At 38.0% G+C, this 26,896-nt stretch overlaps 4 protein-coding genes across 4 annotated transcripts; 2 read left to right on the top strand and 2 right to left on the bottom strand.

Annotated features, from left to right (window-relative positions):
* The first annotated feature begins 83 nt into the window (after positions 1-83).
* Positions 84-6,000, top strand: LOC136266533 (gamma-aminobutyric acid type B receptor subunit 2-like). Its single transcript, XM_066061541.1, has 14 exons — positions 84-100; positions 149-164; positions 288-383; positions 440-505; positions 585-779; positions 829-1,077; positions 1,174-1,243; positions 1,294-1,383; positions 2,195-2,339; positions 2,474-2,609; positions 2,656-2,763; positions 2,857-2,982; positions 3,038-3,379; positions 5,542-6,000. The coding sequence occupies exons 1-14, from the start codon at positions 84-86 to the stop codon at positions 5,998-6,000; spliced, it is 2,115 nt and encodes a 704-aa protein (XP_065917613.1).
* Positions 6,001-6,267: 267 nt separating this feature from the next.
* On the bottom strand, positions 6,268-12,671 carry LOC136265824 (anhydro-N-acetylmuramic acid kinase-like). Its single transcript, XM_066060757.1, has 10 exons — positions 12,405-12,671; positions 12,156-12,356; positions 10,897-11,174; positions 10,814-10,846; positions 9,980-10,047; positions 9,146-9,238; positions 7,725-7,942; positions 6,785-6,860; positions 6,539-6,599; positions 6,268-6,493 (listed from the first exon to the last, which is right to left on the bottom strand). The coding sequence occupies exons 1-10, from the start codon at positions 12,509-12,511 to the stop codon at positions 6,435-6,437; spliced, it is 1,194 nt and encodes a 397-aa protein (XP_065916829.1). The 5' UTR covers positions 12,512-12,671; the 3' UTR covers positions 6,268-6,434.
* A 142-nt stretch (positions 12,672-12,813) lies between these two features.
* LOC136265836 (large ribosomal subunit protein uL29-like) lies at positions 12,814-14,104 on the bottom strand. The gene is made up of 3 exons (XM_066060775.1): positions 13,958-14,104; positions 13,723-13,859; positions 12,814-13,090 (listed from the first exon to the last, which is right to left on the bottom strand). The coding sequence occupies exons 1-3, from the start codon at positions 13,958-13,960 to the stop codon at positions 12,859-12,861; spliced, it is 372 nt and encodes a 123-aa protein (XP_065916847.1). The 5' UTR covers positions 13,961-14,104; the 3' UTR covers positions 12,814-12,858.
* On the top strand, positions 13,988-26,414 carry LOC136265835 (selenoprotein F-like). The gene is made up of 5 exons (XM_066060774.1): positions 13,988-14,243; positions 19,374-19,437; positions 22,953-23,002; positions 25,086-25,153; positions 26,223-26,414. The coding sequence occupies exons 1-5, from the start codon at positions 14,028-14,030 to the stop codon at positions 26,293-26,295; spliced, it is 471 nt and encodes a 156-aa protein (XP_065916846.1). The 5' UTR covers positions 13,988-14,027; the 3' UTR covers positions 26,296-26,414.
* Positions 26,415-26,896: the final 482 nt, after the last annotated feature.

Raw genomic sequence — 26,896 nt, 5'->3', positions numbered from 1 at the left:
GATAACAGAGCAAATCGCTGATGGCTATGTGGCATTGATAGAGGAACTGAACTGGAAGAGGGTTACCATAATAACTGATGAGGATGAGCTCAATCTCAATGTAGGTCACATCACATGTGTTTTATTAACATGTAAATTCACAGTATAGTCTTGTTAGTGTAAGGGTATGGACAAAATTACAAGTTTTAACAAGTCAAAATTAACACTTCTTATCAAATAAAAACTAAGACTATACTGAACAGTTATTCTGGCAATAACTTATACTGTGTAACACCATCATCCCACAGGCTGGGATACACACTGAAGGGAGACTGACCAAAAAACGAGTATTGACACGTTTGACATTCACTGATGATCCAAGAGAAGTCATCAGCATTATTAAGGTACACATGCTCCACGTTGTGGTAACTGTTGACAATAACTTTACTACCTGTGGCAGGAGTTAAGAGCAAGGATTATTATTACTTGGATGCACCCTAGTATGGCTGTAAAATTCTGGTGTAAGGTACGTAAAGTTTATTGTTAATGTTGTGAAGCACTTCATTTATAGAAGGAGTCACTATAGTTGTCTTCACTTCACACAGGTGGTAAGAAGCAAGTTGGCTGGTCCTGACTTCGTTTGGTTCATTCCTGGTTGGTTCAGAGCTAACTGGTGGACTGCAGTGGATGGGAATGACTGTAGCGCTGAAGAAATGAAGACATCTTTGGAGCACACTTTGGGAGGTCTTGGAAACAGTTTACTTGACTATGATCCAGATAGAGTGTTAGTGTCTAAAAAGGTACCAAGAGAAAACACTGTTGTAACCACAATGCTACATGCTCTTATAGACTGTAGCACAATTTAAAGAAGACCTTGATATGAAGAATAAACTTCTAGGACCAGTGAAGACAGACATATTTCTCAACATCGGATATGTGTATGACACAGCATGGACCATAGCTCTTGCCTTGAATGCATCCATATCAATGCTGGAAGAAAAGGGTCTAGGAAGACTGGAAGAGTATCATTATGAATGGACTGAAATGTCAGATGTGCTCACAGCATCAGTTGCAAATGTGTCATTTGAAGGAATATCGGTATGCACTTTAATGTCTACTCTGTCCTATATATTGAACAGTTAGCTCTACATGTTGTGTAAAGTGTCACACATACATTACTGCTTTGTGGTACAGGGGAAGGTGTCATTCCATGTGGAGTCAGGGAACAGAAAAGACCCTTCAGTTCGTATTCTTCAATACAGAGGTAAAGATATTACACTATAAACCATGTGATCTCATGGTGTCTAACCACAGATGGTGTTGCTGTTCCAATATTAATACATGTCCCATCACAACAAACCAACAGTCTTATTGAGCTGCCAGGGCAGAGTTTAATGTGGCAAGGTACTGAATTTTAATCACACAAAATGTATTATGTGACTGAATGTTGGAAAAACATTCCAAATCACATATTAGAAGTTCGAGATAAACGGTTTTAAAGAATTAAAGTCAGCATAACTTGCCAAGGATAGCAAGCGCACAAATGAAACTTAACACAAGATATGTATCAATCTATTACCTTTCAGACCTCTTCCAGTACTTGTAGCTGTTTGTAGAGTTTTCCGTAAAAATCTGAGCAGTTAGACGAGCGAAGTAGTATCAAGAATGCTCACAAAGGGGCAGAGGGTGGTTAAAAGACATACTTCCAAATGGAGGTAGACTACGATTGGAGTCCAAACATGAGATTACAGGACTGTGCTGGCTTCTTAGTGGCTGATATGCAGCAAAATGAACAGAAAAATCATTTGGCCAACATTATCAGGTCATCCACCAGTAAACCACTGATTCGCAATCACAAGGCCTGAAACTGCCATTCGAGCTCTCCACACCACCCAGAAAATACATATGTTAAAAATAGTTTGAGTAGTAGTGAGGGTCAAAATTAGTAGTACGATAGTGTAGTTATCCACTGGTGGTGTTTATTTGATTTTTGCCTGATGTGCGATTTGGAATGGTTTTGTAAAATCTGGTCACATATATAAACAAGCAACAAAATGCTGAAGCCAGCATTAATGTACTACTGTACGTGCATGTTAACAATGCTGCTTTATCATTCAATTATTTAATCACTTATGCAATTACATTGATGAAACACAGTGAAAACACTGTTACATATCACTTTTTGCTTCTATTTATTGTGCTGTATCCCTTTCAGGTGGATACATCCCTAAAGATGCACCAAGTCCCGTAATCCAACATCGCAGTCAAGCTGAGACTGCCATAGTGGCATCTACTACAGCCATCGGAGTCCTATCCACTACATTTTTCCTGCTATTCAACATATACTACCGAGAAAACTTGTAAGTTAATCATTCAGTCTTTGTGCTCTTGCCTACAATGCAGCAGCAGTACAGAGTGTGTCATTGCAGTGTATCATTTGTGAAAACAGTATGTATACATATTATCATGTACTAATCACTGATGTTCTATGTAGGGTGGTCAAACGAAGCAGCTATTGTCTAAACTGTGTCATTCTATCAGCAATATTGATGGGGTTCATTGGAACAGCATTTTATACATTTGAACCAGACAATGACACTAACTGTGTTGCAGCAACATTGGTGTGCAATGTAAGAAAACATAATTTTCTTATGTTATTGTATGTTTATTCAACAGTTGAGACACTGGATGACAGAGTTGGCCTTTGTAATATCTTTTGCTACATTCTTTATGAAGATATGGCGGCTTTACAAATTATTCTTTAATGAAAACTTGTCAGAGCGGGTAAGAACCTGTGTAAACACAACCACCTAGTCTACTTGTTGATGTTTTCTGTTAAATGTTGGTCATGCTTGCCATCTGTACTTAAACATGCAGAAGTACCTGGAAGATCAGTATTTATTGCTAGCCGTTGGAGTTATAACCACACCAGCTCTTGTGGTGTTGATTATTCAAGCATCCATCGATCCCATCACCCTTCACTCACATGCTAAAATCAATGAGGTATCAGAGTACAGTAAGGTATTAGACTACAGTAACTTATATACATCTTACACAGGATAACTTGGCGGAAGAGGAGATCACTTTTATGTGTCAAGGAAAACACTACTTAGTATTCGACACTGTGTTGATTCTCATCCGTGCTGTTCTGGGAATATTTAGTTTAAAAATAGCATATGAGACAAAGAAGCATCTACCAACTGAAGAGAAGTACAGGAAATATTATGAGTCAGCTGTCATCAACCTTTCCACCATTGTCGCCATTATACCATCGTCTATCTGTGAAGTCGTAGTGCTTGTCTTCCAGCTAAGCAACATACAGACTGGCCTGCTGCTGGTTATTGCACTTCGTGAATGCCTTTGGATGTATGCATTGTCATACCTGCTGTTTATTCCAAAGGTCAGTTGTTTGCTAGATATTGCTTGTGCCATTTGGCATACCGCAGTACATACAATGCATGCATCGTGGACTTACCTTCGTATTCCATTTCTTTTTGCTGACACATCACAATATATAAGTTTGTGATATGGCTTTTCTGTGCTAACCATCATGCTTAGTAAGACCACTTATTGTCAATTTTATGTTTCAGCAGAAAATTAGTCTAAACCAATGAGGGCAGGTGGCTCATTATTTATTATTCAGTACAGTCTTACATGTATCTGACTGTTTTATTAGAGTTAACTGAATGCTCTATTAGAGTATCTCAATCTTTTATTAATAACTTTGAGAAGTGAAAGGGTTAAGGTCCCTTCTCCTGACAACGGGGTTGGTCTTCAGTCCATCTAGCCTTCCTTTATCTGTGCCTAGCAGTGTAAGCAAATTTGTTTAGAACTTTTATACAATCATTAAACATTGAGATGATGAAATAATGACCAAGTTAGGTGGTGAGAAATAACAATGCAGGTGAAGGATTAATGAAATTTGTCTGTCTGGATTGATCGTAGAGGTGCTTCTTGTAGTGTTCTTCATTTGCAATGTAGCTAAACATGACTGAAAACAAACTATAATGGCCACTTCACTTTCTAGTTGGGGTACACAATCAGATGCAAAATTTCTGGCCCATCATTTTATTTTATTTTTGATGCAGTATGCGTGGGTTCACCACTATGTTAGGGTAAGTAGAATTCTAGGAAAGCGAGAACAGAAAGTGGGAATGACTCACGATAAAGGTCATCATACAATAATATACAGGTTGGATTTAACAGCACAATGTTTCTTTGCAGCACTGTTAGATCTTTTCGTGAAACACTCTAATAGAGCAATCACCTGCATTAATAGAGCAGTCAAGAATGTTTTGTTAAGTATCCCACCAGGGACCCACATTGATGATCTGTGAATTGATAGGCTATAGCTGTCACAGATGTGGTATGTAGACTAGCTAATACATCAATATTGAAAGTTAGCTGCTCCTTTGAAACCATAAACATTTTTAAATATTCAGCCAGTTCTTTCATTCTTAAATAAACAAAAAAACCTTAAACCTTAAAATGACGAAAATTAAGATTCACTAAGTATTCTAGTTACCTGACAGTGTTTATTATAGGCTTCAAACACTGCATCCAGATAAGAAGACATATGATGGGAGTACGCATACAGCACTAGTATGCTTGTCAACCTGAAGTGGCTCCAAGAGGAATCCCCATGGTTATTCATATAGTCCTTAGTCTCCTCATTTGAGCCATGCACCTACACATACTGCAGCTACCACATACCCATCATGTGACTTTTCCTGAGGTTGCAGGTACAACTTCCCGTGTCTATATGTAGGCACTGTCAGATCCTTTGTAAACCTGTTTATGCTATAATGGTTTAAGTTTTATGGTTTCAAGGGAGTAGCTAACTTTCAATGTTGATGACTTAGCTAGTCTGTATACCTAATGTATGACAGCTATGTAATTACCAGACTTTTATTGTAGGTCCCTAGCTGCATAGTGGGATAATATTCCTGACTGCTCTATTAGAGTATTTTAGTGCAGGTGACTGCTCTATTAGAGTGTTTACATCGTTTTAGTGGAAGGATCCAACAATGCTACAATGAAGTATTGTGCTGTAAGTAAAATCTAACCTGTATATCCACATGATGATCTTTATCACACATTTTCCATTGGTTGTTCCCATTCCCATTTTCCTAGAATTCTACTTACCCACTATGTTACAAAAGAAGTTAACAAACAAGTACAAGAATAAATGGTAGTGAAACAAGGGAAGTCGTCAACACTTGCACACATGTAGTCCCAACTTCAGTCATGGTATAGACTGAATTAGGGATTAAAATTAATGTCTACTAGCAAATCTACAGTTGTAGGTGACCAAACTCCTATTCAAACTTAACACTCCTTCCTTGTACTTGTAGAAATCACGGTAACTAGGTGGCTAGCTTTCTGGATACTGCTCACTAAATCATACCTACCTTCTCTGTTCTACTCATATACGTAAATAAACTCTATAATAATATTATTATGTAGTTATTCATGTACACTTTAATGTACTCATGCAAGTCTCACAATGTGAATACAATAAATACACAAACTGTAGTAGTCACGAATCTTACCCTGCTGAAGGTGTACAGAGTGTACCGTGGACCATTATCATCACTGAGGAGGTTTTCCATGATAAGCAACCGGTCGAAACCTTCTATGCTGGGTAAGAGAGTGATTGTGGAGCCACTGGACACTGCTGGCCTTCAGTATACAACTGTACCAACAGATAATGGCTCAAGGCTATCACCAAGTTCTCCTGATTCCCAAGATAGTCAACTAAATGGAAGTCATCGAGGAAGCCAACGTAGTCAATGCCAAGAGAATAGATGCCGTCAGAGGGTTACATTTACTGGAGTGCCTCCACCACGTGACAAAGCTAATGATGAGAATATCGAGGATTGCATTGTCATTGCTAACACAATTCAAGTGGAAATAATGGATGAAGCAGGACTGACAGATGTGGAGGGAATGCAGCCAATGCCTCAGGATATGTGGCAAGATGAGAGTAACTCGAGACTGACACCTGAGACTAACCAGTGAACTAGTTACCCAGTTTTAAACTTGCATATTTTTAGAATAGCTTAGGACACTATTAGTTATGATCAGCATATCACTGGGTACTAAATTTAGCTGCACATGTTTATGTATATTGCAGCATTGTATATGCCAACATGTAGTGTAGTGTAGTGTAGTGTAGTGTAGTGTAGTGTAGTGTAGTGTAGTGTAGTGTAGTGTAGTGTAGTGTAGTGTAGTGTAGTGTAGTGTAGTGTAGTGTAGTGTAGTGTAGTACCATATACATGGAAGTGGTAAGTTTAAAGTGGAAAACTTCACAGTGTTAAGTTCTTACACATTCCATCTAAAACTGAAGAGTCAGTGCATTTTGTACTGAAATCACAAAATCACTATTATAAGTTACGCATATGTTCTTGAAAGTTTCGTTCTTCAAGACATATGCTGTATGTACCAAACCATAATCATGTGACCACAGGACATATCTTCCCTAGTACAACTGGCCTGGAGGCACCAGTAACATCTACACAATGATCAGATGGATTACGAACAACATACAACGAGTTACCTGGAATATTAGTGGCAACTCCTTTAAGAGTTTGGTATGCCAAAAGTGCAAAACATACAGCCTACAATATAAATAACAGTTTACATACAATACAAATGCACTGCCTGACTTTGTTGATGTGCACTGAATTACGAGAAATTCACTGAATTACCAGAAATTTCATTAATGTGACAAAAAAAAATTGATGATTGTATTCACTTGAAAAGTTTTAAGGGATGCATGAATGTACTGTACATATATACTAACCTCCTTGGCATTAGGATCAATGTTAAAGTTCATTGATGATTCAATATCACAGTCAACAAGTAACTCCTTCAACCTCCTACAACAACAACACACAGAGATCAGTTTCACATTGACCACAGGATCATGAGCTCCTTCAGAATCTTTAACATCAGGGACAGTGGAGCAGACCAAAGAGAAGGAAGAGAGGCTACTTTGACAATGGACAATACACAGTGGAGTTTGAAGCACACAACAAACATGGATGACATTCTAGGGGTCTGGAGGTACAGTGTGCCCCCTCCCTCCTCACCCACCCCACACACAAATTCTATCTCCACTTTTGTTATTACAGATAAATTACTGACATATGTGACTGTTCTATTAGAGTATTTTATCTTTAGTTGCAAGAAATGACTAACAAAAGTGGGTGGTATATTACTACTTTCCTGTTTTAATTAGTTGTTGTAAACATGTTATTTTACAAAGTGACTTGCGTAGTGTAGCAATCTGCTTATTGTGCAATACGACCACCTGTTTAAACCAGCCAAAATTGAAATCCCCAAAAGTGTCATTTACGCACAAAGTGAGTAGCAATCTGCTTAACAAGGCCAACAAATTTCGGCCCAAATACAACTGGAATAGACCAGTTTCATGGTACTACAAATCTAACCATAAAACTATAACGAACATCCACACAAGAAGAAAGCTAACATGAAACAGTTTCAGTCCAGCAGTCACCAATAAAGTACAATACAGCAGATCCTTAGTTATTTGACAAAAGGTGGTCAAATAAGTGAATTTTACTTGGATAAATGAAGCCGAGAGCTCCAACAGAACATATACCTACAATGAAATACTCTAATTGAGCAGTCACTGTTGGCTTTCGGTTTGGATGACAGAAAATCCACCGTAGTGTAACCATATTAGGCAATCACAATGTAATTACCTTACATCATATTACCTCATCAAGTGATCATTGTGTACCCCTCCTCCACTGACAAACAAGACTGCTCTAATGGTGTCCTGTTCCCTCAATAGTAGTGGTCGGACGTGAAGATAGTAATTCACACGTACTGTTTCTGCTGTGAGTTCAGTAGCAGTGGCTACAAAGTCATCAGCTGATAGGTTGTATTTTGTCCCTGCCTCCAAGAATAACTTGATAAACACTTTACCATAAACCTGATGACAGGAAACAAGAGATGAACAGAAGTCATATGTTACAGTTGCTCACGTGTGAGATTGCATCACAATTTTCCTTGTAAACTGAGTAATATTGTGTACAACAGTCCATTTTCACATAAGGGCTAAGGAATGCAGTGGTTAATAATTGCGATTATGCAACATTCGGTGTCCTTTAAAATGCATCGAAGCCTATCAGAGTGAGGCAAGAAACCTTCACAGGAGTCTAAATTGTAACATTTATTCTTATTATGAAAACGAAATTGTAATCTTCAGGTTGCTAGCATCACGATGGTACGTATATAGTTTATAGCAAAAAGAAGTGACTTTACCATGGAAGTTACTTTCATGCAGAGAGTCTACCTAGTGAGAAAAATGTTGTTACTATGTTTCTACAAGGCTGGGAACAATGTTATGCAATATTTCACTACGGACATAGGCGATTTTTCATCACTGTGATTCTATCAATATATCAGGCAATTATGTATTTCACCAGTTATAGCAGGCCATATTATGTTGCCTAACGACTCTATATATATATATATATAACAGTAAAATTACCTCACTTCAGGAAAGATACAAGCTTTAAAACTCAAGATATCACTACTATTTGACAGCAGATTGCCAATTTCTCGATCACAACACAGCATAACTTTCCAATATTTCATGTCAAAATTGCAGTAAAGTGGTTGCTATAAAACTATGTTCTTATAAACAATGTGGTTCAGGCTCCCGGGAAGTGCAAAGATCTTAGTCCTGTATGCTTCAATTTATTTTAAGGCCTCCCAAAAGGCACCGGATGTTGTGCAACCCAATGAACTCACAATTAATTAGTAGTTGTACCATGAATACTTTAGCTTGTGTGGAAATGGACTATTTTTGAGGATACTACATTTATAGATGTACAGTGTACTATGGGAAGATTTCAATTGTGAGGAATACATGAACTTTCTGCTAATATGTATGCAGCATAATTCACATCATTACAGTAGAATCGAACACCATCTACACACACCACACACACACACACACACACCACACACACACACACACACACACGTGCACTACGCACACACTACACTACACACACACACACACACACACACACACACACTACACACACACACGCACTACACACACACACAACGCACACACAACACACGAACTATACACAATACACTACATATATTATACTGTACACACTTCTCTTCCAGTTGATTTTGGTGGTGGTTTGGAATAATAATCATCTTTTAAAAACTGTTGCAACAGATCTTGACACACTTTCCCTCGTTTAGCCTACGGGTGTAACACACCAACAATTACAACTACCAACAATTATAGCTGCAATGATGCATTGTGTAGATGCATTGATTCCATGTGGAGAATATGACATAAGTATATATGGTCTGGTTCTGTATGTAATAAAAAAATTTCAGACAAAAAAGGTTGGCAAAACGAACTCCCGGGGCTTCAACATAGGAATGGCCAGTGTGGTATCAACTCTGCTAGCTAACCAGCTTTCTTACTTTTCTAGCTTATAAATGTGATTCAATAAGTAGTCTGTATATAGTAAGAATACTGGGTGAAGAAGAAACCAAAGCTTAACCCAACCCTAACACTAACCTTAAGTTTGCCTGTTAAGCATAATGATGTCCTTCACTGTCTGTATGAAGGTAAGTTTTTGGTGAGGTTGAAGTAAGCTAGGGTTGGCCTGGCTTTTCTGGGATTCACTCCAACCCTAGCTCACCTCAAACTCACCAAAAACTTATCATCATACTTGAGTTACGGTTGTGATGGATGAATAGCCTGTATATGTCACCATCCGGAACCAGATGAATAGCCACTACGCATGAGCATCACCTTTTCTGTTACAAACACTAGGTTGTCCACATACAGTAAAAGATGCATACCAGCCACACTGCCTCTTAACTAAGTCAGTTATTAAAATCTAGTGCATCCCTTAACAGTGGTTAACACACCATACATCTATTAATACACCATATCATACTGCACCTCTACTGCCCACAACATACTCACATGCTCTCCACCATCATCATAAGGTTGACCAAACAACTCCTCCATCAGCCCATCTACCACCATGTTACCTGGATATGTGCAGAGAATGAAATTCTTGACTTCTTGACTGGGTAAATATTGATACAGTGAGACCTTGATTATTGAAATGATATGTGACTGTTCTATATAAAAATATTTTGTTAACTATTGAGTAGTGTATGTTCTATTGGAGTGGTTTAAGAGATGTCGGATCAATGTTCACTTATCTTAACTTGCTTGTAATTAAACTGGTGCGCAAGCAATTGAATAATGGAGGTCCCATTGTATTGAAGTTATAGTAGCAGTGGTGGTAGATAGCACACTAAACAAAGGGAATACATTTTAATGGGGTTCCTAGTGCCTGTTCTACAGTATTAAACCTTGAATAATTCATATTTCTTGACTGCTTTATTAGAGTATCTCAATTTTTTCATTGAAATTACGTATGGTTCAGAATAAACTACTGCCATCATGCAAGGACCATTGCTTTACTAAAACAAAGGTTCACAATGTGTCCTAATCCATGATGGATCCATGACTTTGTAAACCCAATTTCTTTTTTTCAAGTAAACCATAAAAACAAAAGTGGCTTCCTGAAAACCCTGGAAACCCCCAGGGTACATCCCTGACTACTAAGTGTACAAAACATTCCAAAAGTTCCATAGGATGTTTCAAAGTTGCCAAGACTTTTATAAAATCTGTTGCCTTGACAAAGAAAGAATTGAAGTAATGTTGTTGAATGGTGTATCTAATTTTAATGTATGGACAAACTCTGCTATATGCTGTTTGTCAAGTTTTACACATATAGACACTCACCTGGCCCACAGTCAAATCCTATCATTTTGTCCTCTATTGTTACCAAACAACATACAAGCAATATTTAACACTTTACCACTAACCATTTGGCATATAGATGGAGATGTTACTGATTCCTCCGATGTTTAGTAAGGCTCCATGTCTCCCTGTATCTTGATGAAACTTCTTTAATAAGATCTTGTCCAAATAAGGAACAAGCGGTGCTCCTTGACCGCCCACGGACATGTCAGCTACTCTGAAGTCCCCCACGCTGGTCACTCCACACTCATTGGCTATCACAGATGGATCACCAATTTGAAGAGTGGCTGCCACTTGATGCCCGAATAAGGACTGGAGACCAGGAATATGATGAATAGTTTGCCTGTGGGTATATTAAAGAGTCACTTCTTCACAGTAGAGGACTAGAGGTTTGCAGATTTTATGAGTGCATCTAATGCTTGCTCTACTGCACATAAAGTAGGCATTCTAATATCATTACCGTATACCTAGAAATTTTCGCGGTATGTATATTTCACGGTTATGTACTTTGTCAGGACTTCGGCGCTTTAAATTTCTTGTAAAAATCATGGCTAGATTTCAAAGACTTTCAGTCTCGACCACATGGCTATGAAGGGTTTGGATTTATTTTTACTTTAAGCATCATACCAATTGCTAAAGTGTGTTTGAACCAAGTAACAGCAATCCTTGTGCAAGGCATAGTCTAATCTTGCAGTACGCCAGCTTCTTTCGTGAGCCACACCCACTTTAATACCGGTAATGTGTGATACTGTTTGTGCATATTTGGAGTTCACATATGCCAGTAGCCAGGCTACTTTATCAGTAAGGTGAGTTGGTACACGTGTCAGCACACATAAATTTTCATGTGATTTCCCCGTAGCTTTACTAACCACAAAATCCGTGAAAAATATTTACTGCAAAAATTCTGTATTTAGAGATATGACTGACACATCTACTACACTCTTCACCTAGCAACTATGTAGATATGTATACAAGGGGGTGTCATTCAAAAAAAAAAAGCCTCTGCTACCATCTGCGACAGTGGTCAAAGCCAGTCAAAAATATATTTTTGATTTTGACTGTTGAATTTTGTTGAAAAATTTGTCTCCATCATTGACCTGATTCATTTATTATTGGACATTTTTCATCCAGTACTACTTACTCAAGCAACATTGACTGTACTGGGGGAGCAGCTTGACCATGCATGGTTGTAGATTGTAGTTATGGGAGTAATGCCCCCTTGTGTAAATTAACAGTACTGATAGAAAACTAGTTGCACAAAAACATCTTCCATATTAAATGCAAAGCAACAAAACTCTCTAATATAACGCACAGCAACACATACCCGTGTGATCCTATCACTAGCACAGACTCTAACGCTACTCCACACTCTACACATACTCGTTTAGCTGCTTCAGCAAACAGTTTCCCCAACAGAACGTTGTACAGGCATATCTCCTGCACACTGCCTCTCTCGGAAATGTCAAAGATTTTCTGTTTAAGTCCTTCAGGATATGCGTACGTGTCGAAGCCTACAACTTCTAATCTGCAGAAAACAGTAAAAGTAAACGCAAAAGCTATCATTCAAACTCACTCGAATGTGCCATCATCCTTGCATGCTATCTTAACAATACACGCATCAATACCATCCGCACTTGTGCCAGATATCAGCCCTATTGCTAAACAGCTCTCAGCAGCCATGTCTTCCGTTACACACACCTCCTGTCATGCACTCTAGCTAGCTCGCCTTTCATCGCTCTTTATGGGATGGGTGCTTATCAATAACATCTCAGATCAAGTTTCAACGATCAATTAAGGCCCTGCGCCAATCGACTAGTTTCGCCCACTACCACAATTAAAAAATCTCACTGTGACTCTTGTAAGCCTTCCTTCCCAACCTAATGACAAAAGAAAAGTGGCCCAACACAAGTCTACAGTTTCCCCTAGCTACAGTAGCCACTCACGATCGGAGAACAGAGAGAATGACCCACCCATTTCTCTACTTGTCCATTGTGAAAATTTTATACAACAAAAAAAAATTTAGTGTCTCATTGTTTCACAGCATAGACACGCTGTGGGAAGTGAGTTTCCTTCTTCTTTTGTCTCATCGTCTTTCTTGACCTCTCAAATTTCGTGAGCTCCCTTCTCTTAGCTCTAGTTTTCTTTGGTCTCAGGTCAAGAGGCTTGTATTTCTTCTTCTGGTAAAACTTTCTCAAGTTGTCCCTTTGGGTCTGGCTAATCACTGTCAGGACTCGGGCTATTGACTTGCGTACCACTTTACTGTAAACAAAACACAACAGCCATTAAACTTTGTGTATTAATGATGATAACATCATGAAAGTATGACAACATACAAGAGAAAATGGGGGCCCAGACTTAGGGGTACCAAGTTAAAATAACAAGGGCCCAGGTTCATGGCAAGGCATAAATACACATTAACAACATACACACGCACATTAACAACACACACACACACACGCACATTAACAACACACACACACACACGCACATTAACAACACACACACGCACATTAACAACACACACACGCACATTAACAACACACACACGCACATTAACAACACACACACGCACATTAACAACACACACACGCACATTAACAACACACACACGCACATTAACAACACACACACGCACATTAACAACACACACACGCACATTAACAACACACACACACACACACACACACAGGACAGATTTAAAACCCGAGGCTACACCATAGCTGAGTACAAAGGCTTTACAGCTAAGCAACTAAGGTAAAAAAGCAACTAGAGCAACAGTTTAACAGTAAAAGGCAGCCACCAACAACGCATGCAGTGTGTAATGATTTTGGTAGGTGATCAAAAATAATAGAATACACCCATGAAAGCAGACGCATATGCAAAGCACTCACATTTTAGCTAGTTTAGACGCTGTCCCTCCAGTGACTTTGTGTACCCTGAGCTGTGACAGTTCTGTCTTCAACTCGTCTAATTGTTTTAACAAATCATCCCTGCTCTTCCCTCGAAGCTCGTGAGCCTTTATCTTCACCTTTAATACAAGAAAATCATACTCAACTTACTGCAACAGCCTACGATCTAAACAAATCACTACAGACAGAACACTAGATGGATTACGATTCTACCTACCATCACGTCGACCACGCGTCAATGAGGAGGGAAAAACTTTCGTTCCGATAATTTGAAAATCCCGACAGCAATGGCTCGGTCGCCATTGTTGTCGTTTCTGCTGGTCGCATTATCTTTCGCTGTACCAGATGTGTCAACATTTGATGTAGAAACCTGTTTTGAATTAGGCTTCTCCTCCGCCACACTGCTTTGTAGCTCGTGTGACGAGCTGTCTGCCTTCAATTTGCAGAAAATAGAAAAAGAATGCAAGGAGTGTTGCCAAGCTGACGAGACCAGTGAAGAAGAAGTGAGTCATGTCGTGTGTATGTGAACCTGCTCGATATTATGGTGTTGTATGAAAATATTAGAGTCACTAGGGTCTTTATGGCTTCGAAGCTATTAAAATGTAGGGCTGAATAATCTTTTGTGTTACTGGGTGTCTTGACTGCTTGTCTCAAACAACACAGTATATGTATACAGTATGGTAGATGATATGCGTCGCCTAAAATTCCACTTGTAAACATCTTCAAAAATCACCATTGCAGAATGTAATATGTTCATCTAACATCAAATACAGCATTAACAAGAAAATGCAGATAGAATTGTAAAAAAAAATGCCCAAACTTGAATTTTCGTCTGACAGCTTGCCTACCAGAGGCTAAATGAATCAGCATACAGCCACCATTTTGTGCCATCATAACAAAGTCACCAGTGGGATGTGCCTTTAGGGGTTCCAACGAGTCCATGCCTTCTGCATCCTGTCTTTCTGTAATCTTTTTTATGCAACGAAGCCATATTGAGATGTTTTTAATTTTCCATATTAATGCTTTCCTTGAGCAGCATATTTAGATACCACAAAATTATTTATAACTGCAACACTGGACACCCAGTAGGTGCCTGTAACTTCACGATAGGTTGGAGGCTACGCCTTGCATTAACAATCTTCGTTAATTAAACAATCGAGTATGAAGATCACACCTCTTAACAATCTATTTACTCAAACACAATGACCACGCCCCGTTATTATTGGTCTAGCTGTATTTATAATAGAGGCTGATTTGAGATACTCTAATCCTGACTCTAATACAGCAGTCACCCTAATAGAACATTCACACGTGTATAGCTGTATGCTGTAGCCAACAACAAACTAGTATATTAAATGAATTAGGGATAGCAATAAAAAGTAGTGACAAGAATGATGATAACATGTCACTAGGAATTTTCTTACAAAGTTATGCTGTAATGCCATCATTCATATATTGTCTTAGTATCGCAGAGCCTGAAATTATGGTTGGACATCTGCCATTTTCCGACCATTTTTGGCTAATGTCTGAACACTTTCAGAATTTTTTTGTACAGTACAATTGAGTATGTCTGACCAAATAGCAGGATTTGTCAGATCATTTCCAAAACATAATTTCAGGCCCTGGTATCGCTATCCCTACTTCATTTTTTGGAAAAGTATACTAGTATATGAAGTGACCAGTGTAATGCAGTTCAACTGTCAATGAGTTCAGGTAACATATCAGAAGTAATACAAATTCACGATGGCATCATATGTAGTCTGGTGGCGCCCACCCCTTCACAAGAGGAGGAAGGGTCTTCAAGATTTGTACCGTGTTACAGAAAACAGGTAACACCAATCAAATAGCGTTGTTGGTAATCACTAAATTTTTGTGATGTTTGTTTTGGAGTTATCATACAAAAAAAACATCACAAAAATAATATATAAATTATTAAAGTTATGTAGTTGTGTAATTTGTTAATTAGTTATGTAATTTGTAAAGCAAAGTTATGATATGAATGAGGCTGCTTTTAGACAATGGGGTGTTCTTTGCAAGAACAACAGAAGATGGAGGTATTACAGGGCCTTGTACAGGTAGTCGAAATTGATGTGCTCGTGATGGTGCCTATTCAGTATAGAAAGTATCTTTGACTGTGTTAACAGCTATTTGTTAACCCATTTCGATACTTTGTGTAGTTGTTAGATGTGCCATCCTTGTGATGTCATTCAAGGAATGGCACATCTGACAAGAAATGATTGACGATGATTCATCAACATTTTCTTTCATCAAATTCCTGTTATACAGAACAAGGAAAATTAGGAATTTTAATACAAGTAGGAATCATAGAAATAAATAGTAATGAATCAAGAGAGGTTGTCTATACCTACAGTTATACTAGGAAGTAAATGTTTAATAGAGAGTAGTTGCAGGTGTAGGCAAGCTCCTTTGTTTCATTACTTTATACTTCTATGATCCTACTTGAATTCTTGGCAGTAATCTTTTAGGTCATGGTCAAAAATTGCAAGTGATGTGTACTCGGGAAAGTTTAGAAATTGCATACTGTGAAGTTACAGGTTATCATTATTGAGCAATGCAGTAATCATCTGTTGATTTGGGTGTTCAATCACCAGTTTCAGTGTTGTATGGAGCTTCTTACGTAATCACCACCAAACAACTACGTGGCCTTAGTACAGTTAAAAGTGATTATTTCTTTAGAGAATGAAAGAGAATATAGTAGATTGGGAGTATTTGCTCTATTAGGTGGTTCGCCATTCTCGACCTATTTGATAGATAAACAGATTGTCATTTATGTGAGATGGTCAGTAAATGTGCAACCACTGCTAGTATCCTGGTTACTATGGGAACAACACAAGTATGTTTTTTTGTTGTTGTTTTTTACAACTATTTACACTGCTGTTATTTTAGTAAGTATTGGCGTTTATGGTACAATTAGGCAAATTGTTCCAATCAGTAACTAATTTGTTTGTTAGTTGTTGTTGTTGTTGTTTTTTTTAAGAATTAAATCTACACTTGAGTCTTGGATTACAAGTATAAGAGAATTTGAGAGTTCACCTGTGCATACAGATACACTAGTGGACATTTGTGACCCAGTCTGAGAAAACCGGTCTTATCGTCCATGTCAGCAGATTCGATTTTTCACCCAGGACACAAAGCTACATGAATAAACTATCTAATTCCTCAATCAAAATCAGTTAAACTTGAGTGGTCTGGTTTTGCTGGCTACTTTTCCCAAGCCCAGTAGCGATCCGTACATGTGGTGTGGGGCCTTAATGGAACTCTGGTCAACCTGGGGATGACTGTATGTGGCTGTACAGCTCTGTGGTGTTGAATAAGTACCTCTGCTGTGAATTTCCTTTCATTTTAGCCAGTTTTGAGACCCCAATGGCCCAAAACTTGGCCTAATTCATCCCTTGGCCTTCCTGTTCAATTTTTGAACACCATCTTGCCTGCCTTCCAGGACCCCCACCTCCCACCCAATTTGCAGCTCGCCTAATACAGTCAACCTCGGTTTAAAAACTATCTAAAATGGCGGGAAACTTAGTTGTCGGCTACTTGCACAGTGGATGCTCTGGAAGGTAAGGAATTGGTGTAAAACGTGTGAAAATTTGGTACACATACTGTAGCTTCAACCATTGGCGAGCTACAACACACTAAATACTTAAAACCGGCGTTTCTCAATACTTTTAAATAGGCGATAAGCCTGGTTTTCCCAGACTGGGTCACATTTAATCCCTTGACATACCTTCACGATCGTGTGTGGGTCATGAATTGATAAATAGTGAAATGTGGTGGAAGGGTCCTGAATTCCTTAGAAAACCGCCCGAATTTTTGCCAGATATGCCGACTTGTTATCAGTCAATGAAGAATTGATGCGAACGCATACTCTAGTTGCTGCTTCAGTAGAACGACTGGATTAGGTCCACTAGTATACAATATCTGCAGGTGTAGGCGACCTCCTTTGTTTTCCTACATTTTATTTCTATGATCCCTAATCGAATGTAAAATTCTTATTTGTTTGTTTACCGTATAGTAAAAAATTTGACGGTAAAAAGCTTTGGCGAATTTGGCGAATAGCATTACAGTCGCCAAAGTTTTATTCGCCAATTATTTTTAGCTATCACATGAGTGGATTAGCCATGTTGAAAGGATGGGTATTAGAGTATTGTGGGCATTTCATTCCTTTTGATTGTTGCGAGGTTCATTGTCCCACAGGATGAACTGCTGTGGAACTGTTAAAAAATTAAAAAGAGTTCACGAAAATCCTAACATTGCTCTTGACATTGTGAGAACCAGCAAACGATGCTTACACTTGTACAGTAGCTACACTTGTACAGTAGCTACACTTGTACAGTAGCTACACTTGTACAGTAGCTACACTTGTACAGTAGCTACACTTGTACAGTAGCTACACTTGTACAGTAGCTACACTTGTACAGTAGCTACACTTGTACAGTAGCTACACTTGTACAGTAGCTACACTCGGGTAGCTACCACTCGAATGCAACATTGCTACGCGCAAGTGCAAGTGATTGCTAAGTAAGGAGTGTGGCAGCCATTTCCATCGTGAGTCATAATCCCTCAATGCGAAGGATAAAGGCTTGTGATCGAAACGACTGCCACACTCCGTAATTAGTGAGTTGTGTAATCTCTCACGCATAGTGATGTTGTATATATTCGAGTGGTAGTACAGTATGTGGTAGCTAAAAAAATTCTGGTAAGTCCCATTCGCCAAAGTTTGTTTGTCAGTTTGCAATAGTGGGTTTTCGCCAAACTTTTTTACTATACGGTACTTTTTTGTAACATTATGACTGGTGAACCTGTGCATACGTACCGCATCAAAAGAAAGGTGGTGCCAGTGGTAGTTTTTGACTGAACATGTGCCTTTGTGTCCCATTTCTTTTGCTGACAGCCCAAGGTGTCGATTCACGATAGCTCAATGGCTTCTCTACGTTTGTAAATGGGAATTGTCCATATTTTTTGTGGTGACTGGATTAATGGCAGAGGTGCTTCTCCTAGTGTTCTTTGTTTGTAATGCTGTGAATGGATAGCTGAAAGCGAAATATAATGGCCACTTTACTTTCGAGTTTGTAATTGATATTTGTAGGACAAAAGCAAGTCCATGATGCGTACATTGTATGTACTGCAGTATGCCTTGAAGTGACATTAAACAGTGAAAAAATCCAACCCATTGCCTTAGCCATTATTAAGTTACACTTGTCTGAAGGCATCAGGCAGGCAGTTGGTTAGTCAATAGAAATTCCATTGAATAATTTTTTTTTTTGAATTTTGTAGCAATCTATTGGAAACCTTTAGAGTCGTACTGAAGGCACTTTTGGGCTTGACCAATACTGTGAATGTGCCAGGATGGTATTGTGAAGCTGGTTTTTGGGTGATATTTTCAGCTAGAGAACCAAAATCTGCATGATCCCTACTATACAGTACTACTGAATTGTCTGGGCACTACACTGATAAATTTTGTGTGGAAACAGCAATACACTCTACAAAAAAGTTTATTAATCCCATGGAGGTAATGTATTGTAAGTTGGCCCATAACCAGATCATAACACACTTTAGTCATTTCACTGTTACAATACACACCATGAGTATTAATTGTATTATTTTCTTTTCAGAAATTTCATTCTGCAGTCTTGGAGGTGTGTGGATGAAAATTGCCCCATTACCCTGACATCAAAGGTACAGTTCTATTAGTGTTCAGGAGTAGTATTCTTCAAAATTTAATATAAATACACTAGTTAAAATTTACTGTGGTGAGTTTACAATTAGGTGATGATGTCTTTGAAGATTTTTTTTGGTAGTTACAAATTGATAGTTAACTCAATCTACAACCATTAGTGTTGTTTTAGTGTAACTAAAACTCAAAGTAAAATACTTTTAGTTTACCATTTTAAAACTAATTTAGCTAAAAATAAATTTAAGAAACTAATCAAAATTATAACTAAAATTCATTTTCTGTACTGAAGTACTATGTAACTAAACCAAGGGTAAATAAATATTGCTTACTATTGCTAAAAAGTAAATATTTTGAATTTGAAACTAAACTCTGAGTGGGCAATTCAAAGGCACTGCCAGTGGAATAATTTTTATACAGAACTGCTGCAGACAGCAGCGAGTACATTTGTAATGCACTGGTTGTAATTTTGCAGACTGCAATGAGTGCATTATAAGTTATAATACACTGACCACAGTGCAATATACAGATATTGCACTGGCTGTGATTCTGTACAGCATTACACAAGTGCCGGCAGCTGAGACCACTACAACACCTCACCAAATACGTTGGTGGAAAGATGCCTCTAAATTCACTCGAATTCTTTTTAGCCTAACATGTAAGTCAATATAACATCACTGGATCAAAGGTCAACTAAGCAGCCGATGGCAATTGAACAATCCAACACGGTAGCCACACTTCTAGTATACATGTGTATAAACGTACTTACAACCTTACTAGTCTGTTACCATCCAAGCCTAGATTAAACTGTAGTCCATCTACGACAATGAGTCAGTAAAACTATTATACTGTAAATAATCCTCACCATTCGATCGTGGCAGCCAATTTTTGTCTTGCCACTAGATTCAAGTTTAGCCAGTGTAGATAGTAAGAATTAGTGGTTCATTTGTTTACTTGGACCGTTTTTTAGCTGCTTTTCTTTGAGAACAATCATAGGCGATTGAGTTGATCACATATGCTGAGTACCAGAGGAGGGTGGAAGCGCTGCTCGAAAGTATTACGTTAATTGCATACCTCTGTTTAGAATTTCACGTGAGCCTCAATAGTTGCAATACAAAACTAGCGAACAGTGGGGATAATTGGGGATCATTAGATATTTAGATTGTACTTTGTGCAAGCATTACAATAATGTACTTTGTTTTGTGAAATCACTTAGTGTTCAGGGCAAAACTAATGAAACACTTTCACGTGTAGTATACTTGGTATGTACACTCTTCAACAAGACAATGATGCCACACTTCATTGGACCATTTACACGATTTAGTTATTCGCAGACAACAAGCATTTTGCATAATTCATTTTAACGGCGCTTAAACCGCTTCCACCCTCCTCTGGCTGAGTACAGTACTACACGATGATCGAGAGCCAAACAGCAAATGCAGGTTAGTGCTATAGCCCGTAGCATACTAACCTTGGTCAAATGCAATATCTCAGGTTGCTGCGGTACTGTAGAGGAAACATCACTACAATGTTCGGCTATGTCACCCACAATCAATGTTAGAAACCTTACCTTCGTAAGAGGTTAACACTAACAATGATTCATTTTCATCATTTAAAATCACAGTTTATCAATTTTTCCAACTATCTTTATAATTGAAAGGTACAAGTTGTAAAAGAAAATTTCAAATGCTTGGCATTAGCTTTTGAAGTGTATGATTGTTCCCATTACAACTGATATTACTTATAGCTAATTTATATACACAAATTCAAGGGAGGTTGGACATGCTTTAAAATTATTGCCTTTAATTGCATAGGTTTTTTGTGACCCTCAATAGTTACAATACAAAAGGAAACGGTGGGGTAGACTGGGGTAGACTCGATATTCAGATTACTCTTCACGTAAGCTTTAAGGAGGTATACTTTTGTTTTGCAAAAGCGCTTAGGGTTTTGGGAGAAAATACCAAACCATTGTTTAGCGCGTAAAACTTCATCACACTGATCGTGTATGTATTCATAAACAATGTCTCAATGTTTTTTATCAAGACTACTGTACATTTCTTCACTCCATAAAATCAGACTTTTGTATAATATGTTTTGGCAGCACTTAAAAAGCATGTCCAACCTCTTCTGATACAAATGAAATGGCTTTTATTGAGTTGTGATGATTATAAGAAATTACATTATCATTTATCCCTAATTTGTTGTAACACATTTGCTCTATAGAACCTCCATGTTAGGTGGTGATGTTTACTATGACATCTACCACCTTGTATTCTTGATAAGGAACTGATTAAGGAAATTGAAAGTTAAACTAGTTTAGGTTGTGTACGTACTGTACTATTGTACAACAATATTATGGCATTATTATGACATCATTATGGCATTACATGTAAAGTGTGTCAGTCTGGTGCATTGTGAGGTTTATCCTCTTGAAATGCCATTTTAGATTAGCTTAAGATGTAATACAAGTGATCCGTAATAAGGACAAAGATTTTAGTCCCAACAGGTCTGGTTCATACCTCTGAAAGAGGACAATCTCTTTATTACAGCAAAAATCACCCAAAAAATTATGGGTCCTACAGTTGTACATTTAATCTTTAAACCCACACAGGAATGCATGTTTATATAATACAGGCATAAATGTCAAACGGCGACATTAGGTGGGTAAGCCTAAAACTACATGAAAGTCTGTTCACTGGGCTACTTGGAGAAGGTTAATGGAACACTGCAACTACAGTGGCTTACTTGTTATGAAGCATTTAGAGCAGCAAGTCGTGTTTCTGTGATTCAATATTCTGGCCACGTGTTTAATTTCTATTGTGGACCATGTTAGTCAAATATGGCCTGATGGAAAATTTAATGGTGAAGTGAACAGCATTTGTTTCAAGTTTATAATACCATTGAATTAATGGATCATTTTTATAAAATGTGTGTAAAGAGGGTGTGTTTCTTTGCGAAACGGTTGTTTACACAGCAAGTTTTGGCCCAGAGTTTAGTGTTGTAGGGTAAACCTAAAACCCTAGGTATCATTTTAATCCACATTACATCAAAAATAGAATGACATAAATTGCGTAGCCATAGTAAGTATGCTTCAAGAGTTACAGCGCTTTGTTTAAGGCACGCAGTTTTGGTCCAGTTTTCTGAACTATCATACTTAACATATTCTCTTATTGGCATCTGTGCACACACAAAAAAAACATCGTTTTCCTGCTATTGGAGCAATTTTATTGTATGTGGGATAGTACAGTGGTTAGCCATAGACATTTCTGTTTGTTAAAATCACATGCTTGAAGTAACCGTAGCATTGTAGCATTCAATCACGTGCCTACCAGCTTCTTGCAATAGCATAAGATAAGTTTGTCATTTTCATACACATGATGTAGTTAAGATGCTTTAATTTAATCATCCTGAAGTTATGGTGTTGTGGTATACAAAATCACATTACCAAGAAAACTATGGGATATCATGTAGTATTGGTGTTACAAGGCCTGAGTGATGAGCTATTGTGTTTTGTTTGTAGATTTTGTCAAGGGTGAACGTCCCAAGCAATTTCCTAACCTCCAGATCAAGGTGAGCATCGTGTTACTACCATGATTTGTGCTCTGTTTGTGTAAGATTTATGCAGAGAAAAATGTCCCATTATCCTCCAATAACAACTATCACACATACAGTCTTTATACACAACACTGTGTAGTTTATTAGTCCATCAATACTGGTAATAAGTGACTGTCTCTGTAAATACCAGTCTTTGCAAAGCCTTACCAATTTTCCAGAAATAACAGTTGTCGTTTCCTGATCACTATTGTCCAGTGTGGATGCCATTAATCACCTACAAAGAAAATTCTATGTTCCTGCAATAGCCACCATGTTAACAATACTGAATGATAGTGATCGACTTATTGATAATTTGTTCACAAGTAATTTTATGAGTTCACAAGAAATGGAACTTGTTGTTATAGAGGTAATCGTGATTATGCACTAAAACAATTCAGTTTCATTATTGGTTTCTAGATTACTGAATTATGTAGACAGCTCACATACGGGTGGGCGTGAACTGTTATAAGTTATGCAATGCACTCGAGTAATGCTTAACCAATGTTTACCGTACAAAATTTTGAAGAAATTCTGACAAGGTACAACAATTCTAATGTGTTTGTGCTTTACAGTGGTGTGAATTTAAACACGACCTCCTTCCGGCTCACATGACTCACAATGCAACATCTTAATCTGCTATGGCTAGTTACGTACTTACAGCATTACTTAATGGCTGCATTCAGTCACCCATGTGTATGGAATCTTTGATGCAGTAAGAAAAGTAGTGATGCAGGTGAGATTGTGAAGCTTAATGTGGTCTACTCCATTGAAGTGTAGAACAGCCCAATTAGTGTGTGGGTCATCTCAGTTGTCAGGTGGGGACCATATTTGGTGCTTCCCATCATAGTACAGTATGATTGTGTTATGTGTATAGACCCAACAAAATGTACCTCCTCAAATTGTTGTGAAATGTACTATCATGTGTACCCACACAAAATTTTCAATTGTGTTTATTTTGCAAGTACAGCATAAAGTTTTACTCTTCGTGAAGGTCAACGAACCAAGTCTTCCAAGCAAGATCTTTAAGTTCCATGTTTTCTGTATAAGGAGACACCGTGTTTCCCACCTTCATCAGTAAAACACTTTTGTCTCTGTGAGCCTCTGACCTAGCTAAATAAGGGTTTGCCTGTGGGTGTTTCTGTATATTATGGAAGGGCACCATTATCTATAGGCTGTCATTTTTCAGTTGTTCCCTATTAAACAGCTGGGTAGGATGGAGCTGGTTTCTTCTCCTAACTCTAAGCAGAAGTATTCATGTGGTGACCAGGTGTTACTAATAACAAATTTCTCTTACAAAGCACTGTAAACTCTGATTTGTGAAATCCATTCTGATTACCATGAGACCTCCACACATGATGATCACGTTGTTAACCACACACCACAAATAATTATGCTACCAGGAATTGTGATAATGTTTATTGAAAGTGACCTATCATATCTTGTTATGATAACAATTTCTTATTCTAGAACGTCTGTTAATGCCTTTTGATGAAGGGACACTACAAAGGATAGTTACTGTGTCCCGTTGTACAATAATTCCACCTGGTACTTTATTCTGTGTTGTGTGTGTGTGATCAATCCATTCTCAAAAGAATAACTCTTGAAATGTGGACACCTTGATGATCAGGACACTTGTCCATGGCCATTGTACATGTATGTAGAATATGTAAAGGACACTTAAAGACAGACATGTTTAGCTGGAGAACTTATTGCCAATTGTTCACGATTCCATTCATTGCAGAATACAATACACTACTAGAGCTTCCCAGTGTAATTCATGGCTGGTTGGGTTAGGGGTTCTACCTGCCACAAGTTGTGAATGTCTTTAACTGAGGTCAATCATTATCCACAATTGTACAAGATGCCATACTAATGCCCACTATGAGCACACTGGCATGGCTTCTATGGAATTTCACAAAAGCTTCTTATTGTCACATCTAATAGGATTGCTCCCTTTGTATCAATCCTTTAGATGAAAACAAAAGAGCATTATTCTCTGTGTCAATGTTTGAAACATTTAAAATTTTTCTTGTTTATTTTTACGAATATTACTTTGCAGTATGTCAAGGGTGCCCATCCCATACTAAAGTTGATGAATGAGGACGAGGAAATTGTCAACACATTATCGTGAGTTAACAGTGTGTGAAATATACTGTACCATTGTGGACGTGTTAGTGACATTTCAGCACCTTCATGGAGTGAAACTTAGCAACCTTGTTTGAATGTTTATAGTTTATTAATTAAGAAATTAGCACACCTTTTAAATAGTAATAATTCAAGGCTTTGCCAAGCACTGTCATTATCACTTGAAACCTATCAGAAGACAAGTGGAAGTGTTACAAATTTGTTTACACTTCCAGCTAATAGCATTAACATCTGTTAATAACCATTTGCAGCTGATTATGAACCAGAGTGATGATGTTTTGTTGATGTAAACAAAATATTTGGCTTTTTGCAAGATGTTGTGGTTCTAGCACGTGTCTTACAGCTGTTCCAACAAGTCTCTATGTCTGGACCACTGAATAGCTTATAGGCTGGGGGATAATTATATTACATGTTAGAAGGCATATTATTATTAGTGGAAAGAGGTGACCCATAGTCAGGGAGACCAAATCTGGTGTTATCTTCAACTGGTGATCTTTGTACCATGTGTGATGCTGATACTTGAGTAATATTTGGTTCAATAGGATGGAAACTTGGGTGGGCTCGGGTAACTGGTTTGGGCAGGTTCACTGTGTTTTTGTGGGTGAATGTTTGTGGTCGTTGTTGTAGACCTGTTGCCAATATTAGTATAAACAAATACAAACCCATTGGAATGTACGCCGCTCCTTCTGCTATCCCCAGGAGTCAGCTGGCAGAGATGCTAGAGTATGGCTTGTCAGTCAGCTGGCAGAGATGCTAGAGTATGGCTTGTCCTTTGTCCCTTTTGTCAGTGCTTGTATGTTGTACAGTAAGTGTATATGCTGTTAAATTGACCTACTTTGTAGTGTAGAGCTTCTGTGCTTACTGACAAGAGTTCCCATCAAACAAACCTTGGTGGTCACTTTTGTGAAGTTTGTGCCAGCGTCTTTTTCCTTTCCATATGTTGACTGTGTAAAGGAAAATGTAATGACTTAAATTTCATATTTCCTACTTTGTTAGTTATTTGTTTATTGATCCCTAGATGTCATAGGATATTATATGTTGTTTGTTGTAGGATTGCCACGTGGAATGCTGACACTATTGAAGAATTTCTCAGAGAGAAACTCAGTGATTATTATGATGAATAACTTGTTGACAGCACACAACACAGTTGTCATGACAACACCACTATCAACTGTACTATTGCAGCTGGTGGTGTTTGAATTTTGTAGTGCTGAAATCATGTCAACATGTTAAAATATCCAAATATGGAAGTGTGTGGGTACTATATATATACATACTCAGGTGCAAACATTAATTAAATTAAGTCCCACACAACCTTGTAGCTGAACCAAAAAGTGCTGATGTTACAAGTAAAATACTGTACTTGCAACCACTGACTGGTTTGTTGTCCTTACATCAGCACCACACACTTGACATTTTTTACTTCGACTAACCTCCACTCTCATTAATCAGCACTTTATTGTTTAGTTTCATTAGCTAGACTATATGGCTGTTTGGTGACAAGGATCTTACCTTGAATTTGTCGTGGTATTGCATTCTTTATCACCAAGCCATATAACTGGAAGTTTCCCTTTTTAACACTGACATATATATGTATATGTGTGTGTGTGCACCAGAATTCCTGTACACTATGAAGAGTCCTGTTCTGCAATTTCTTGGTGATATTGAATTGTACAAGTCATGAATTTACCTATAGGTTGTGCACAACATGTACACATACAGCTG

The sequence above is a fragment of the Dysidea avara genome, chromosome 9, assembly GCF_963678975.1.
Source record: "Dysidea avara chromosome 9, odDysAvar1.4, whole genome shotgun sequence".
Taxonomy (NCBI): Eukaryota; Metazoa; Porifera; class Demospongiae; order Dictyoceratida; family Dysideidae; genus Dysidea; species Dysidea avara.
This window is presented reverse-complemented; position numbering and strand designations above follow the sequence as displayed.

What these genes read in the sequence shown, in the direction of transcription:
- LOC136266533 (XM_066061541.1), top strand. An exon ending in AAGTCATCAGCATTATTAAG is followed by an intron (nt 384 to 439) that starts GTACACATGCTC and finishes TACCTGTGGCAG; the next exon opens with GAGTTAAGAGCAAGGATTAT. An exon ending in GAGTGTTAGTGTCTAAAAAG is followed by an intron (nt 780 to 828) that starts GTACCAAGAGAA and finishes ATGCTCTTATAG; the next exon opens with ACTGTAGCACAATTTAAAGA.
- LOC136265824 (XM_066060757.1), bottom strand. Translation starts at nt 12,511, where the DNA reads ATGGCTGCTGAGAGCTGTTTAGCAATAGGGCTGATATCTGGCACAAGT. An exon ending in ATGATGATGGTGGAGAGCAT is followed by an intron (nt 9,239 to 9,979) that starts GTGAGTATGTTG and finishes TTACACCCGTAG; the next exon opens with GCTAAACGAGGGAAAGTGTG. An exon ending in CACAATGATCACTTGATGAG is followed by an intron (nt 6,861 to 7,724) that starts GTAATATGATGT and finishes TTGTTGTTGTAG; the next exon opens with GAGGTTGAAGGAGTTACTTG.
- LOC136265836 (XM_066060775.1), bottom strand. An exon ending in GCGTCTAAACTAGCTAAAAT is followed by an intron (nt 13,091 to 13,722) that starts GTGAGTGCTTTG and finishes TTTTGTTTACAG; the next exon opens with TAAAGTGGTACGCAAGTCAA.